Below are 16,617 nucleotides of genomic sequence, written 5' to 3'. Positions count from 1 at the left end.
CATGATGTTCTTCTTCTTTGCTTCAATAATAAAGTATATTCAATCTATATTATATAAGTGTATTCTCTCTCTATTAATATATTGAACCCTTAGGGGGGTAATCAATGCTCCGATTTCATGGAAATACTTTGAAAGAGTGGACAGTTCTGCAAAGAATAAATGGAATTCACATTCCATCTATTCATTGTATTTCATTTTTTCCAATTTTAATCTGAAAATCGTTAAAGACGTGGATCCGCAAATCCACATATTTTTTGTGGAAACGACTGCTAAGGCGAAAAATTAACAACCCAGAATTTACTTTTGGCTGTCTGAGCATAAGGTGATACTGTGAGCATATTAATATGTGCTCTACTTTACATCCGCTCCATTATGTTTATACAGTATAATGGGCAATTAAAAGCTACAGGAAAATTGAAGCAGATGTATTAAGCCTGGTAAACTGGAAGGTAGTAATACAATAGCCAATTGACTAATAACTGCCATGTCTCCAAAATTTCACATGTCCACAAATTTGCACATTTTCATGACTAAAATTTGCACAATTTCATGACTAAAAATTGCACCATATCACACTTTTCACCTGCAAATTCACATTAAATTAAATAGTCGATTTAAAAAAAAAATCCCGATTTGAGAAAATGTGATAATGTGTGATTTTAGAAAAATCGCATCCCATCAAATGTCACCTGTAATGTAAATTGAACACAGCAGTGTTTTTAAACATTGCCACTCCCAAGCCTCAGATGTTTGATTTTCTACAATTTAAAACGGTCCGCTTACAGACATTAAAGTATGAATGTAAAGGTTACTTTTTATTGGATAGTATCCTGAGGTGGTGAAGGCAAGTTTAAATTTGTGTTTTTTTGTTTTTGCATCATTAGCTATGGACATGGATGGAGGACCTACAGAAAGAGCTGTTAGATGATGTATATGCGGAGTCAGTAGAAGCTGTTCAGGATCTAATAAAACGCTTTGGTCAGCAACAACAAACAACTTTACAGTTTACAGTAAATATTATCAAAGAAGGAGAAGATTTGATCCAACAGCTTAGGTAATTAGCATATCATATTAGTATTTTTGTAAATATTGAAACTATTTTTTATTGACCGATGATGTAGTGTTCTTTTTTCTATGCGCAAAGCATACTTGATTTGTATTGCCTTTAATGTACATATAGCTATACATTGTAGATATGATTTTTGTTTTTTATTCTGTGGGCTCAATTCAGTTAGCAAGTATTATTATTATGCGTGTACTAGCTTTTTTACACAGAAAATGAAATTCACGGGGGAAGCAGTTACACCCTGGAATTTAATGGAATACACAGGTCCTTTTTCTGTGTGAATGGGTCAATCTGGATCTTAAACTCTGCCCCTGCAAATAACCAGGGTCGAAGACCCGGAGTTTAAGATCCTGGTTGACCATTTCACACAGGTGAAAACCCAGGGTAATAGAGCAAATTACTGGGTCTAAATTGTTGCTCTCCTGTGTGAAGGGAGTCTGACAGCATCTGGCCAAATAATCCGGCGCTTCAAATGCCAGGTAATTGTTATATATTTCAACAGCGTGTCCTATTTCATTGTGCTCAGCGTGAGATCATTATTCTTTTTTCCAAATGTATTACCTTGGTTATAGCACGGTGTGTACCCCCAATACAAATGCCAGGTAATGGCCGAATTAGTTAGCCACTGCTGTCTGCAAGTGGTATAAGTATGGCTATATGATGCACTGTTGGTACCATGCAGAGTTTTGTCATACCTCCCAACATGACCCTCGCCAGGAGGGACACAATTCTCTGTTCCTGGACTTTCCTCTTAAAGTATGATTACCATCACCTGTGTTGCACAGGTTAATGGATAAGAAAGGTGTTTCATCACAGATGAAAGTAATCATACATCAAGGAGAAAGTCCAGGAGCATTCGTGTTCCATACCCCCCCCCCCCCCCCCCCACACACACACACACACACACACACACACACACACACGTGGATAATTGGATTTATGTACTTTCAATTTGAAACGTGTTTTTGCCTTTCTACTGGATCACATCTGTGTTTTGTTTTTTTGTTTCGCTAGCAAACCTAATTTTTTATATTCTTATTATATGTTTTATTTACTTTTAGTGTTCATACATGGAAACAAACTTCTCTTGTGTGTGTTTTTTATGTAAAGGGATTCAGCTATCTCCAGTAACAAAACTCCACACAACAGCTCTATCAATCATATTGAAAGTGTTCTTCAACAGCTGGATGAAGCCCAGTCTCAGATGGCGGAGCTTTTTCAAGAACGAAAAATAAAACTAGAACTCTTCTTGCAGTTGCGAATATTTGAAAGAGATGCTATTGATGTAAGTTATATATTTTGATGATTTTCAGGTTTATAATTCTAGTGGTTTCTCACAGTAGCTTTTTCATATTGTTTTTGAGTTAAAAGTTTTAGCAAAACCCACCACAGATCATCAGAAGCCGCCCCCCACCTCCGCTTCCCCCCCCCCCCCCCCCACCTTCGCTCCGGTGTTAGTACGTTTGGATCGCTGTGTGGTCTACACACACAGCGATATTCAATTATTTTCTTAGTGATTTATTGAAATTATGTCAAATCTCTCAGAAAATGCCTGAATATCGCTCCATATGTAGGGCCCATTAGTCTGCCAATAGTCAGAATCCCATCAGCAGAATCCTGAAATTGAAATCCCAACAGTCTTTTACCCCTTTCAACACACCGGGTTATTGTTGAGTCGATGTCAAACAACAGCATTTCGACCCTCTGTCCAAGCATATTCAAGCCAGGTCTCAGAAAAAGCTGCTGTTTGTGTCTCCCGCCACGATGTCACCACCATTGGCCCTGTACTCAAGAGGTATCACACTGATCACATAGAGGAGCTTTATTTATATATACAGCATTTTCAGAATGGCAAATAGGAGCAATGCGGAGGTGAGAGTACTGCCGAGTGGATAATGAGAGAAGCTGAAATCCGCAAGCAAATCACAGGTACGGTAAAGGATGCAATAACTTACAAAAACAGCACAAAGAAGCTTGCAGCCTTTTGGTTTTAACAGGAGCCAGCAGTTTGGACTACAGACGTGCTCTGTCAGCCATGATTGCTGCACTACCCACAGCAGTCCCCAACTCCTCCTTTTCTACCTTGAAAGGTCATTAATGTGAGCCAGAAAATACATTTTAAGTCACATCACACTTTTTAACATGGGTGACCCGGGTTCACTGTGGAAAAACTCAGGTTGAAAATGCAATATGAAAGGCACTGAGCCTGTTCGGACCTGGGTTGGACCCAGGTTCAAAAGCCGAGTCTCACCTGGGTTTGCGATCTGAAAGCGGTTACTGTAATTATTGTAACTGAAAAAGTTATGGTGGTAGGTTTAGAGGGGTAGATTTATTAAGCTCGGTGAAGTAATAAACTGTCTAGTTTTTATCACCGGCCAATCAGCTCCTACCTTTCATTTTTCAAACCAAGGCTGTAACTTCACAGGTAGGAGCTGATTGGCTGGTACTGCGCTCGCCACACTATATAAAATCAACTCCATGCCGACGTGGATAGTGGGGGTATGAAAAGGTCAGAGGACGCGTACCGCCGCCCCTCACGGGCTCGCTGCGCTCACCACGCTTCGGGTTGGCGTTGATAGTGTGGGTGGCGTTGGGGGTGCTTTTAACATAGTAAGCATCCATTATGGTGCTTATACAATTAATTATCTTATAGGGGGCACATTTAACATTGAAAACACCCATTAGGGTGCTTATACAATTTTAAATTGTGTACCATTGTATATGGCATACAATGCGATGGTATACAATTTAAAATTGTATAACATTGGCTGCCATTGCGTAACATCGCATCGCATGCCATCGTATGCCTCCTTATGGTCTGCGATGCGATGGGCGCCTTGCTAGGAAACAAGTACCAAAAGATTTACCACTTTTGTGATACAAGGTAACAAATTATGACATCATACTGTATATCGGTCTACTCTAAGTTAATAACCAAAGTATTGCTTTTTAATTGTCAATGTATGTATAGTAAATAATGAATATGAAATAAAAAATGGTATTGACACAGTGCGCCTCAGGCGAAGTCAGCAAATATGTGGATGGTGATAGAGGGGTATTCCCAAATTACCCCACAGAAAGTGCACATAGAAAGAGCGTTTAACACCAAAACGTTGTCTGCGCCTTCACCTTCACATGTATAAAATAAAGGTATTATACAACCCTTTTTGAACTGTACTGTAGAGGATGCTTCCGGTACAGAATCACAAATATATTCTCATCAATTGGATGTCATAATCATGTGAAAATTAGAAAAGAGAGTGGATCATAGCGTAACAAAGTATATTTTAATACAGTAAAATTCAAATAAATGCTTTTGGTTCCCTCCTGGGGTAACAAGCTAAAAGCACAATTACCAAAATAAAATGAGAACCTTAATGAAAAGAGTTCTCAAACAAGCATAAAAAGTATAACAGCATCGGAATCGGCACATATCCATATCGCTATTGTCCACTCATTTAAAAAGGGTGATAATCAATCACTAAAACGGAACAGCTGTTACTATTGCCGTGCTATGCGGCCAATCATCAGTGCTCGCGGCGGTCACGTGACCCGATACTGTGGGAGTGTTTATTCAGGTCTTCCCTGAGGTCCTGGCGTAGTGATGCCATTACTTAAAATAGCGGAATCTATACTTCCGGCCATACGTAATGCTGTTAGCTTAGAAGTGATCCTCTCCTATTAACAGCTCCAGTGTATCGCGGTCACGTGATCTCTCAGGATACTGAGAAACATCTATTACACTTTGTCAGATCGATAGCTGAATTCATCTTTCATAGTTATATCTAATAGAAAAAGGAAAAAAGTTTTTTTAAAAGAATGATTTTTAACATAATATCCTTATGCAGAAAAGGAAATTGGAGATACAAAAGAGATAGGGATTTGCCCCGGCACCCTAAACAAGTCCCACAACGATGAAAGTCCTTAGTCCTTATATTGCTATCTCTTTGTGGTGGGAGGAATGCACTCTTGAATAGAGCTGGGAGTTACAACAAATATGGCCACAAGGGCGGCATGGGGCGAACCTGGTGTCCTGGAAGCGATATATCGACGATATATTGTTTATCTGGCAAGGAGATAAAGAATCATTAGACTCCTTCTGTTCAGCATTAAATGAGAATGACTGGAATATAGAACTTTCATACAACATCAGTACAGAAAGTGTTGATTTTCTAGACTTAACTATATTTGTGGAAAACAACAAATTGTGCACCAAGACTTATTCAAAACCGACCGATTCAGGGACTTATATTCACTACGACAGTTGTCATCACCATAATTGGTTAGACTCGATACCCAGTGGTCAACTGAAACGGGTAAAAAGAAACTGTACTGATGATGAGAATTATCAGTTACAGGCTACAAAAATGGTGGACAAATTTGAGAAATGTGGTTATAGAAAAGAAATGATAAATAAAGCCATAATACAAGTGAAAACAGCGGATAGAGAAAGTCTTTTAACAAAGAAAAGCAATCTTAAAACGAATGATAACAAATTTGAGTGGGCATTCGTTACAGGATATAACACACAACACAAAAGAATAGAAAAATCTTTCTACAAACACTGGAATATCCTTAAAAAGGATCCAGTGTTAGGTGAAGCCCTTCGGTTAAAACCGTCCTTTATATATAAAAAAGCACCTAATTTGAGGGACACTCTAGTCAAGAGTGCATTCCTCCCACCACAAAGAGATAGCAATATAAGGACTAAGGGCTTTCATCGTTGTGGGACTTGTTTAGGGTGCTGGGGGTAAAAAGTGATGGAACAAAAAAGTTGAGAAAATATTGATAAACAAAAAAAGAACATACTATGCGGGAATTTATCACTTGTCACACAAGTAATTTAATTTATATGATTGAGTACCCTTGTGGTCTAAATTATATAGGCCGCACATCCAGGCCATTAAAAGTCCGTCTGGGAGAACATCTCAGGAATATACGGAAAGGCCTGGAGACGCACTCTCTATCCAATCATTTTAAAACAGTACATAACTGTTCCACACTTGGAAATTTGTAGGGTTAAAAATGGTTAAAACCAATATGAGACAAAAAAACATCTCCACTCTTTTAGCCAAAAAGGAGATGGAGATGATATACGAGTTTGACACCCTGATCCCGAAGGGGTTAAACTCGGACTTTGAGATCAAATGGTTTCTGTAACCCTGCACTATGTGACAAATCCCTTTCTCTTTTGTATCTCTATTGTATCTCCAATTTCCTTTTCTGCATAAGGATATTATTTTATGGATCATTCTTTAAAAAAAACTTTTTTCCTTTTTCTATTAGATATAATGGATGCCTATGAAAGATGAATTCAGCTATTGATCTGACAAAGTGTAATATATGTTTCTCAGTATCCTAAGAGATCACGTGACCGCGATACACTGGGGCTGTTAATAGGAGAGGATCACTTCTAACAGCGTTATGTATGGCCGGAAGTATAGATTCCGCCATTTTAAGTAAGGGCATCACTACGCCAGGACCTCAGGGAAGACCTGAATAAACACTCCCACAGTATCGGGTCACGTGACCGCCGCGAGCACTGATGATTGGCCGCATAGCACGGCAATAGGAACAGCTGTTCCGTTTTAGTGATTGATTATCACCCTTTTTAAATGAGTGGACAATAGTGACTTTTACTACAGCCTTGAAAAAGACCACAGTAGTGGTTGAAACGCGTTGGCGACGAGACTACAGCTACTAAAGGACCTTCACATTTTCTGAGGAAGACACCAGCCAGGAACCTTGCTGCAGCGGTCCGGGACTGGTAATAATTACATCAAGCTGTCATCCCCTGAAATGCTTTACTGAGAACTGATAACATCCAGTTCTCCACGCTTTCTGGTAATTGCAGACTTTCTGCCACCTCATGATATGTGCTGATTCCGATGCTGTTATGCTTTTTATGCTTGTTTGAGAACTCTTTTCATTAAGGTTCTCATTTTATTTTGGTAATTGTGCTTTTAGCTTGTTACCCCAGGAGGGAACCAAAAGCATTTATTTGGATTTTACTGTATTAAAATATACTTTGTTACGCTATGATCCACTCTCTTTTCTATTTTCACATGATTATGACATCCAATTGATGAGAATATATTTGTGATTCTGTACCAGAGCATCCATACAGTACAGTTCAAAAAGGGTTGTATAATACCTTTATTTTATACATGTGAAAGTGGAGGCGCAGACAACGTTTTGGTGTTAAACTCTCTTTCTAAGTAAATAATGAATGTTTGCATTGTTAATTAATAGGCCGTGCTGGCATTCTTACCTAATATTATACAGGTTGAGTATCCCTTATCCAAAATGCTCGGGACCAGGAGAATTTTGGATAACGGATTATTCCGTATTTCGGAATATTTTAATATTTCAATGATGTATTTTGAAGTATCTTGCATTTATGCTGTATAAACACATAATATACACACAAATATATTTTATTACCACATAAAATACACACAAATATATTTTAATTGTTCAAAAAACAAGGTTTCAAAAACGTGCAACAAAATGTATGTACTATCTCAGCACTGAATTTGAATGCCAAGCAATCATTGTCTTGTACATATATAGTGCCAGTTACATATCATGTCCTCAGTAGTGCTGTTACAAATGTCCCCAGTGAGTTTTTATAAAAAAAAAAAAAAAATTTCACTTTCTGGAATGTCCGTATTTCGGAATAATTCGGATAACGGATATTCGGATACGGGATACTCGACCTGTAGTGCTTATTTGTTAATTGATGAGCAGTGCTTGTTTAGATAATAAGCAGTACTTGTATTTGTCCATTTAATAGTCAATGCTTCTATTTGTCTAACAACTGGCAGTGCGTGTATGTGTTCATTAATTGTCAATACAAGCGATTGTTCTAACTTAGGTCACCAGACATGAGATAATATTGGCCTGCGCAGTCCCTTTACTTGTTAAGGAAAGGCTTTCTGTTATCATTATAACAGTAAATTTATGTGGAAAAAAATTATTTACTTTCTAGATCTGAAATGTTTTCAAGCCGTTTCACAAATAAAGTTTTTGCCAAAAATTAGGCAGTAAGCCAGTGTTTTTACTGGCACTCCTAGAAATTGTATAAGCTTTTGTGGGTATCTAGATTCTATATGAATGCAGCGCTCTCAGAACATGGTTGGAATAGGAATGTCTGCAATGTAGCAGTCTCTGCTGGGAGGACAATAATTTTTGGAATTTATGACAGCTGATTGAGCATAAAGTGATTTGGGTGCTTGCCGTGGGAACCCTATATTTACATTTGTAGTTTATAAGTATTAGATACACAACTTCTCATCATCTTTATCCACACAAATTAGATGGTAATTGGATTTTTTACTAACAATAACCATGTTAAAAGTACAATCATGCAAGCGCATATGTGCCAAGTACAGAACGTACACTGTTCCTTAAACGATTAAAATGAATGTCTGCAGTTTTCGGAAAAAAAGCAACACAAGTTGTTCTCTGCTAACGAAATTGGGACTTTTACAGCCATGCAGCTACAGTAGATATGCCTCTTGCTACAATTACTTCGGTTCATTACTTCCTGCGGTTTATTTTGGTGAACTCCTAAGGCGAGTCTGTGCTTTTGGAGTGATTTCGATATTGATTTTTTTCCTGGCCTCATACACTGTTTGAAATGAACTACATCCTATGAGTAGTGATAAAATTAATGTTACTTGTATGCGATTTTCTAAATGATACCAATGGAAATCTTAGGAAAACCAGATAAGGTGGACACAGGAAACTGATTTGTGTTTTTTTTATTTATTTGAAGTATGTCTTTCTAACAAGTTTTTTTTTATTATTATTATTATTATTCAGTCGTCAAATATTTCTCCACAAATAGAATTAGGTAAAATGTGTTTCCAGTTCCACCTCTACTCCTATCTATCTGATTGTATAATGTACATAACATGTAAAGAAAGCAGTCATTCCAACCTCCCCTCCCCATCGAGGTAGTTTGAGCATATTACACAGTGACCTGCCATATTGTATGATTGTTAATCGTAGTAACAAAAACTTGAAAAGACACTTTTTGCAAAGGGAAAGGTTATGCAGTGGTATTTTCAGGTTATTTGAGTGTTGAAGAACATTATATATAGCTCATCAATTGTTTTAGGGCAGGGTGCTGACCACTCAGCAGGGCACATTCCAACGACCAAGAGAGGCAGAAGATGGTAAATGCTGGTAAATACATAGAATACAGATATAGCCGCTTTTATCGTTGCTGTGATAGGATACAGCCGCCCATGACCATTTGTCGCAGCAAATCCGCACCCAACATAGATGCACGAGCATGGTGATCAGGCAGCACCAATTGCCACTGATCTCACACATGGCAATTGATGCAGCAATGTTGAGTGAAGCTACATCTGTAAGACATCAGATAAGAACCACTTGGCCCATCTATACAGTGGTGAAACTGCAGAGCTACAGAGGGTGCAGGGGATGCAGCTACTATGGAGCCACGCGGCTTGGGGGGGGGGGGGGGGGGGGGGGGGGGGGGGGGGAGGCTGGCAAAGCAATACCCGCGATGAAGGAAATAATTTTTCATGACCCATAGCAGAAGGATTTTGGATTTCCCATCATCATAACTGATTTTTTTAAACTGGTTACACTATGTTCTACTCCCTTTATTCTTTCGACCTGTTATAACTCTTTTGGAAGAATAAGGAAATTATGTGAAAAAGAACTTGAAAAGGAATGTACCCTGACCACCCATTAGTCCAGGTGGTAAGAGCGCAATTAAGGAATTATCTAATACATGAGCTGACAGTTTGTGAGGGGTGGTGCATGATATTAGGGTGTGCATGCCTATGGATACCGCCTGCAGCACCCACTGGCTGCCGGGCAGATGTGCAGGTGGCAGTAGGGGAGTGTGAGGTGGTAGCGGACATTACACCTCCCCTGCAAATGCATGGAGGGAGTCGGGACTTCAATCAGTGATGCCCTGCCGGGTTAAGGGCCTCTACTGTACTTACACAGAGGGAGGAAAAAAACTTTTTTCTGCTGTTTCCGGGAGTGTAGCTGAGCACAGCTCCGGCACCATTATACTGTAGGCTCAGCTATACACTGCTGGAATTTGCAGAAGCTTTTCCTGTGCCCTCCCTCCATATAAGTGCACTAGTACTGAGCCCTGAATCTGGCGTCACAGCGCTGATTAAAGTTTCCGGTACTCTTTACTTAGAAGGGCGCCCACGATTTTGATCGTGGGCATCGTTAGTAAAAAATCTCGGGCATCTCGGGCATTGAATGCACTAAAAAATCGGGTGCGATCAACCGACGAGATGCCCGAGATTTCCCATAGGGAACAATGTTAAATGTCTCAATTGACTCAATTTTCCTGTTCAATGCCTCAATTGACCCGATTTTTCCATAGGAAACAATGTTAAATGGGCCACAGAGGCCAAATAGGCACCCTGAAGTGTATAATGGCCACCCGAATTGTTAACGCCACCCCACGATCAACGTCAACCCGATGCGTGGCGAGCGGCGGCGATACGCGTCCTACGACCTTTTTATACCCCCACTATCCACGTCGGCGTGGAGTTGAGAATAGAAAGTGTGGCGAGCGCAGCGAGCCACCGAGCCCGAAGCGTGGCGAGCGCAGCGAGCCCCGCGTGGGTACGCGGACAGCTGTGAAGCCCGCGAGGGGACGCGGATACCTGTGAAGGTATCCGTGTCCCCTCGCGGGGCTCGCTGCGCTCGCCACGCTTCGGGCTCGGTGGCTCGCTGCGCTCGCCACACTTTCTATTCTCAACTCCACGCCGACGTGGATAGTGGGGGTATGAAAAGGTCGTAGGACGCGTACCGCCGCCCCTCGCGGGCTCGCTGCGCTCGCCACGCTTCGGGTTGACGTTGATCGTGGGGTGGCGTTAACAATTCGGGTGGCCATTATTCACTTCAGGGTGCCTATTTGGCCTCTGTGGCCCATTTAACATTGTTTCCTATGGAAAAATTGGGTCAATTGAGGCATTGAACAGGAAAATCGGGTCAATTGAGACATTTAACATTGTTCCCTATGGGAAATCTCGGGCATCTCGTCTGTCGCATCGCACCTGATTTTTTAGTGCATTCAATGCCCGAGATGGCCGAGATGGGCGCCCTTCTAAGTAAAGAGTACCAAGTTTCCGACTCCTTTCCTGTAAGTACAAGGCTGAGACCTGAATCCAATGGGGCAGCACTGATTAAAGTACATACTTCCTCCTCGCACTGCCCAGGGCACCTGGAAGAGTTGACAGCTGCTAAACACTCAATGCTGTTAAGCGGTTTTTAGCTCTTCCAGTTGCCCCACCGTACTGACACGCTGCTGGTCTCCACTGCTTACAATGGCTGCCAGCTCAGCGACTCTTAAGCTGCTCCTTGCTGACACGCCACTGAGGTATATGCTGTTATGTTAAGTCTACCAATGTCTGGGATATTGCATGGGAGATGCTGCCCATTCTTTGTCTATAAAGTAACTTAGCTTATGCTTGGTTGATGGTGGTAGAAATGGTGTCCCATGTTTTGTTTCAGAATATCCTAAAAATACTTTTGAGATTGAGGATGTATCACCAGGGTTATATTTATACAGCATTGGATGGCCAAACATGCACTATTGATGTGGGAATTATAATTCTGGAAAGCACTGCTCAGAAAAGTGCAGTTTGGTGAAGATGATTACTCCATGCCATTAGTTGCTAATAGCATTGACACAGCCTTCTGAGAATATGGCTACACACATGCCAGCAAAGTGCACCCCAAAACATTATAGAATATACTGTAGGACAAAATCCTCAGAGAAAGTCCCAAACATGACTTTTCAGTATAATTATTTCTAAAACTGCTCCTTATAAGTTCCTTTAATGTTTGTAAATATTTCTAAAAGATAATACAATCAGTGCAAAAATCCAACAAACGGAGCTACACCAGTGTTAAAGCATACACAGTATATACTGTGAGAGTTTCTATCACTGGACATACCACACTGCTCCTCTGCAGTATTAGGGTCACACTGTATTGTTTAATTTCCTGGACTACATTCATGGTTATAATCATAACTGCACCTATTTATGTTTAATACAAATAAAACCACTTGTTCCATCTTCAGTCCTTTATTGCAATTTTTAGTTTAACAGTGCAATCATTCCACTCTAGGATTAGTATTATATACATACCAGAAGGCAAACCTATGAGAATATAAGAAGGAATTCAATTAGCTGTGGTGAATTGCAGCAGGCTAATTGATAACCTGGTGATATCCAATTAGCCCAAAGCCAGGATTATCAGGGTTTTTTTCACCACCCTGACACCAAAAAATTTCCTGATAGCGGGTTAACAGGTACTGACCATGTTAACACTGGAATCTGTGTGTTAGCACCTGTTATTCTGTATTTAACGCATTAATACGCTAATTTATCATGCAGTCTGTTTTTTGTGTCCTTATATTATTGAATAATTAGAACTCTTTACTGTTAGGACTTATGGTTGAAGACCACTTTTTTCACAAAACAACGCATCAGTTTGTTGGAAGGGGTGATGTATGGTTCCTTTAACCATATCCCTTCCCTTAATTGCTTAGTAGCTAACTGACTGCTGTTTGGACCACTGAGCTCACAAATGTGCATTGGTAAATGTGATAGTCAGAAAATGCATGTCCCCTATCTATGATGGTTTCTCCCATCCGAGTTCCATGCTTGTGTCACCTTGGACACTACTGCTTGTAAAACATTAGAAATCTCCATCTCCGTCCCTGAGGTCTCCTCCTGCATTCAGGCTATTCATAATTATAGGGAAACAAGGTAATCCAACATTTGCACACCAGATTATAAAATGTTTGATAAATTGGCTTGAGCCACACATCTTTTGCATCCTATGAGTTCTGCATGCTTGGTGTCCCCTTATTTATTCACGTGTTTAAAATGTGCTGTCCACTTCCTGTATGTATGCAACATTTATTGAAAAATAATGAAGTGCTTTTATTACAATAAAGTTTTTCTTCCATAGGTGACACAGGAATAACCCTGGGTATAGCTCAGGTATAGTTAAGATTTCTTTCCCAGCAGCCCAGGCAGCCTCGCCTTAATATCCCACCTCCAGCCACAGGTAGACATATATGCTGTGGTGTCTGCAAGGAGCAGGAAATGCTTTAGAGTAGTTTCTTATTTGATTTGAGTGGGCAGGCAAGTGTCCTGTAGGTTGCTCTCATTGCTGCTCCGCCAACCCCAATGGCCATTGCCCGCAACACAGGCGAATGGGTAGTGGCCTTTGCTGAAGCTCCTAAGCACAAAGTTGCAATGTGGGTAAATGAGGCATGTCATTGCATTGACATGGGTTTCCTCCATTTACCATTGTTGTGTCCAACTTCTTTTAAATTGTTTCTCTGTACTTCAGATCATTTCAGATTTGGAGTCCTGGAATGATGAACTTTCTCTACAAATGAATGATTTTGACACAGAAGATCTTACACTTGCAGAACAAAGACTACAGCATCATGCTGACAAAGCACTTACTATGAATAATTTAACATTTGATGTCATCCACCAAGGACAAGAACTACTACAGTATGTAAATGAGGTCCAAACTTCAGGTATGTACGCTACATAGTGGTAATGTGATCTCCTGTCTTTCCACACCTGCAATACTCTCTTTTGGCTTGGGAGAAGCGTCATTCCAGATTTTCATTATTATTATTATTATTATTATTATTATTGTTGTTATTATTATTGTTATCATCCTTTATTTATACAGTGTCACAAGAGATCTGCAGTGCCCAATTACAAAATACATAAATTAATAAGAAGGAAAGAGGACTTTGCTCTTTAGAGCTTACATTCTAAATGGCAGATACACAGGTGTGACACTGATGGAGTAGACAGTGAATAGAGGGATAGAATGAGATTTGGCTGGGATGATTTGATGGTTACCCACTTCCATATCTCAGAGTCAAACTTTTGTTTACTCCTGGTGTTATTGTGCAGTGCTACTATTTCATTGTCTGCACAAAAACTGTAGGTGTTTTACCCTTTGATCGGCAAATTACATTGTCGGGCTGGTGTACATATACAGCGACCACTTACTGTATATCACAATATTACATACATCTCACTGGGGCAGATGTATTAAGCCTGGTGAAGAGATAAAGGGGAGTAAAAGTGGAGATAATGCACCAGCCAATCAACTGTGTTTGAAAAATAACAGTTGATTGGCTGGTGAGTTATCACCTTCCAATTTATCTCCACTTTTCTCCAGTTTATCTCTTCACTGGGGTTAATACATCTGCCCCAATATCTGCAAGTCTGATATTGGAACACAGCCTAAATGTGGCATTTCTGTGTCACAGTACTCAGACCCCTTTTTCATGCCTTGGTAAGCGCATATCCCCTAGTTGGACCCAACTCAGAAGAATGTATTGTATTTTAATTGAGGACATTGTCTTCAAATCAAGATTGCCCCTCTTAAATAAGCATAGATGGTAGGTATGGTACAGTATATAAGAAGTACAGATTATCATTACAACCAGCAGTTCATTGGCCGAATTGGCTACGGGACTTAAACGCTCACAGAACTTCGCAATTGCTTGTACTAGCGCAATGAGACGCTGGTTAACCCCTTCGCTTGCACTCCAGAGAATTTTCCAGGCTATGCGCCAGTGCCCAGACAGGCAAACCCATAAAATCCTTGGGAGTGCCACTGCGCTTCTTTCTTCTGGGCAGCGCTGCTGAGATCAGCTTCAGCCGCTGTAAGTCTCCTGCTGCTCTGCCTCCCCTTCCCCACCCCCGGCTGTGTGCGGTGTGACCTTGCTAACATCACGTCTCACACAGCCGGGTTGCTGGGGGCAGGGCCGGGCAGTGGCTGATCTAGGGAGCATTCCACACAAAAAACTTGTCCAGTGGGGAACGCTCCCAAAAAAAACCACCACTGAAGGGGTTAATGCGTCCCCCTCCCCTGGGAGACTGCTCTTTCACAGTCAAGGAACCCAGTGTGAATATTGTATATTGCGTCCAAGTCCCATAGGACCAAGTTTACACATAACCTAAGTGAGGTCTCTCTTTTCTGTGAAAACTGTAATGAGTCTTCTTCCACTTCAGCTTCTCACATGCATGCTCATGCGCTAGCTAAGTCTGTGGAGGTTTTGCCTTCTGTTAGGAGTTCTATCCAACACCCGTCGTCTGCCAAACCTTCAACAGGTTAAAAATCAGTTGCCTGCAGTGTTATAAATCTGATATTTGTGATGAGGGTATTTATCAATTGGAAGTGAGCGAATTAATTTAGGACACTGAGGATGAACCTCTTACGGAAGAGTCTAAACCGTTCACAGGGCATCGATGCTCTCCTCCTCGTGGTCCATCACTTTCAACTGGTTCCATATTCCGAACAGGCCACTTCTCAACCTTCCTGTATTGTCTTTTGTTGGTCACTTTTCCTGACTCTTAGGAATTGTATGACCAATTGATACTGGCCTGAATTAACAGGATTGGGGGACTCTGCTGACTGTTGACCCATCTCTTTTTTGCCTAAGAAAACAGTTATCCCATTTCCTGGAGCTACCACTTGAAAGGAATTGCCTGATCTCAAATTGGAGAATACCCTTAAATTGATATATACAGCTGCAGGAGTGGCCCTTCACCCTCATTGGTCAGCTCTTGGGTGACTAAGGCTATTGAAATCTCGGTGGAACAGATGTTGTAGGGTGGTCTATATAGAGAATACATGGGCGCCTTGGCAGAATATAGATGAGAATCTGCTATGTATATGGGTAAACCTTCACAGGATGTGGGCATGATTTAAATCCTTGCTCCTGGTGGTCTCCGAATGTAGAGTGGTGTGGCTTCGTCAATGGTAGGCAGATGTCGAGGCTTTCCTTTTTTCTGGTTATGCCCTGTATGGCCCTCAGCTGGACAAGTGCATTTCACAGGCTACTGGAGGAAAGTCTACTTTCCTTCCCTCAGTGATTCCTGCTCCATGGCATTCTTGTGGGGGGGTGGTGTATCTTAGAATGCACACCCGATTTACATGAGGTGCTATCATGCTGGGACTTGTAGTTCTGCAAAGAAAAACACATGGTGCAGATGCACACTCCATATTATTAATCAAATCAATCAATAATCAAGGTTCTTGGTATATTCGTTGGTCAAGAAATATTTGCCCACCAACCAGCTTCATGGTGACCTCATTTCTGGTGGGTCCCTAATACTAAGTTTAAATCTGGGGCGCGGAACCCCAAAAAGGCCAGCATAAGTCAGTCACCCCAGGGCAGCACACAAGTGAAAAACTAAGCTATAAAAGGTGTGTTAATAAGAAAGAAGCAGAAGCTAGAGGTTAAAAAGTGTAGTGCTAGAGAAAGTATAATATCAGTGAAAAATAAATAGTGATAAATAAATGTTAGGGTGTGCCACCCCGAAAGCAACTCTGTTACACCAACCCAAGGGGAGCCGCGCCCCAAACCCATCTCCAAGACTAGCAATTAGTGTACATTTTTAGGTCTTACCTTCATTGTGCCCTCAGTTTGCTGTCTGTGCCTACCAGGGACCAAACTGGTGAACTAATGTTCAGATCAGGTGGGC

At 40.9% G+C, this 16,617-nt stretch overlaps 1 protein-coding gene across 6 annotated transcripts in view; it reads left to right on the top strand.

Annotated features, from left to right (window-relative positions):
• The window catches only part of TRIO (trio Rho guanine nucleotide exchange factor), a 270,904-nt gene that overhangs the window by 77,877 nt on the left and 176,410 nt on the right, over nucleotides 1–16,617 (top strand). For all 6 annotated transcript variants that reach the window (XR_014474954.1, XM_083188252.1, XM_083188251.1 and 3 more), the window contains exons 12-14: nucleotides 885–1,054; nucleotides 2,177–2,351; nucleotides 13,445–13,640. Coding sequence is in view for 5 of the 6 variants with exons in the window: in XM_083188252.1 (XP_083044378.1) it covers nucleotides 885–1,054; nucleotides 2,177–2,351; nucleotides 13,445–13,640 (541 nt within the window). In the remaining variant the exon portion in view is untranslated. The remainder of the gene's footprint in view (nucleotides 1–884; nucleotides 1,055–2,176; nucleotides 2,352–13,444; nucleotides 13,641–16,617) is intronic.

This window comes from Crinia signifera, chromosome 5 (genome assembly GCF_055691185.1).
Source record: "Crinia signifera chromosome 5, ASM5569118v1, whole genome shotgun sequence".
Lineage (NCBI taxonomy): Eukaryota > Metazoa > Chordata > Amphibia > Anura > Myobatrachidae > Crinia > Crinia signifera.
This window is presented reverse-complemented; position numbering and strand designations above follow the sequence as displayed.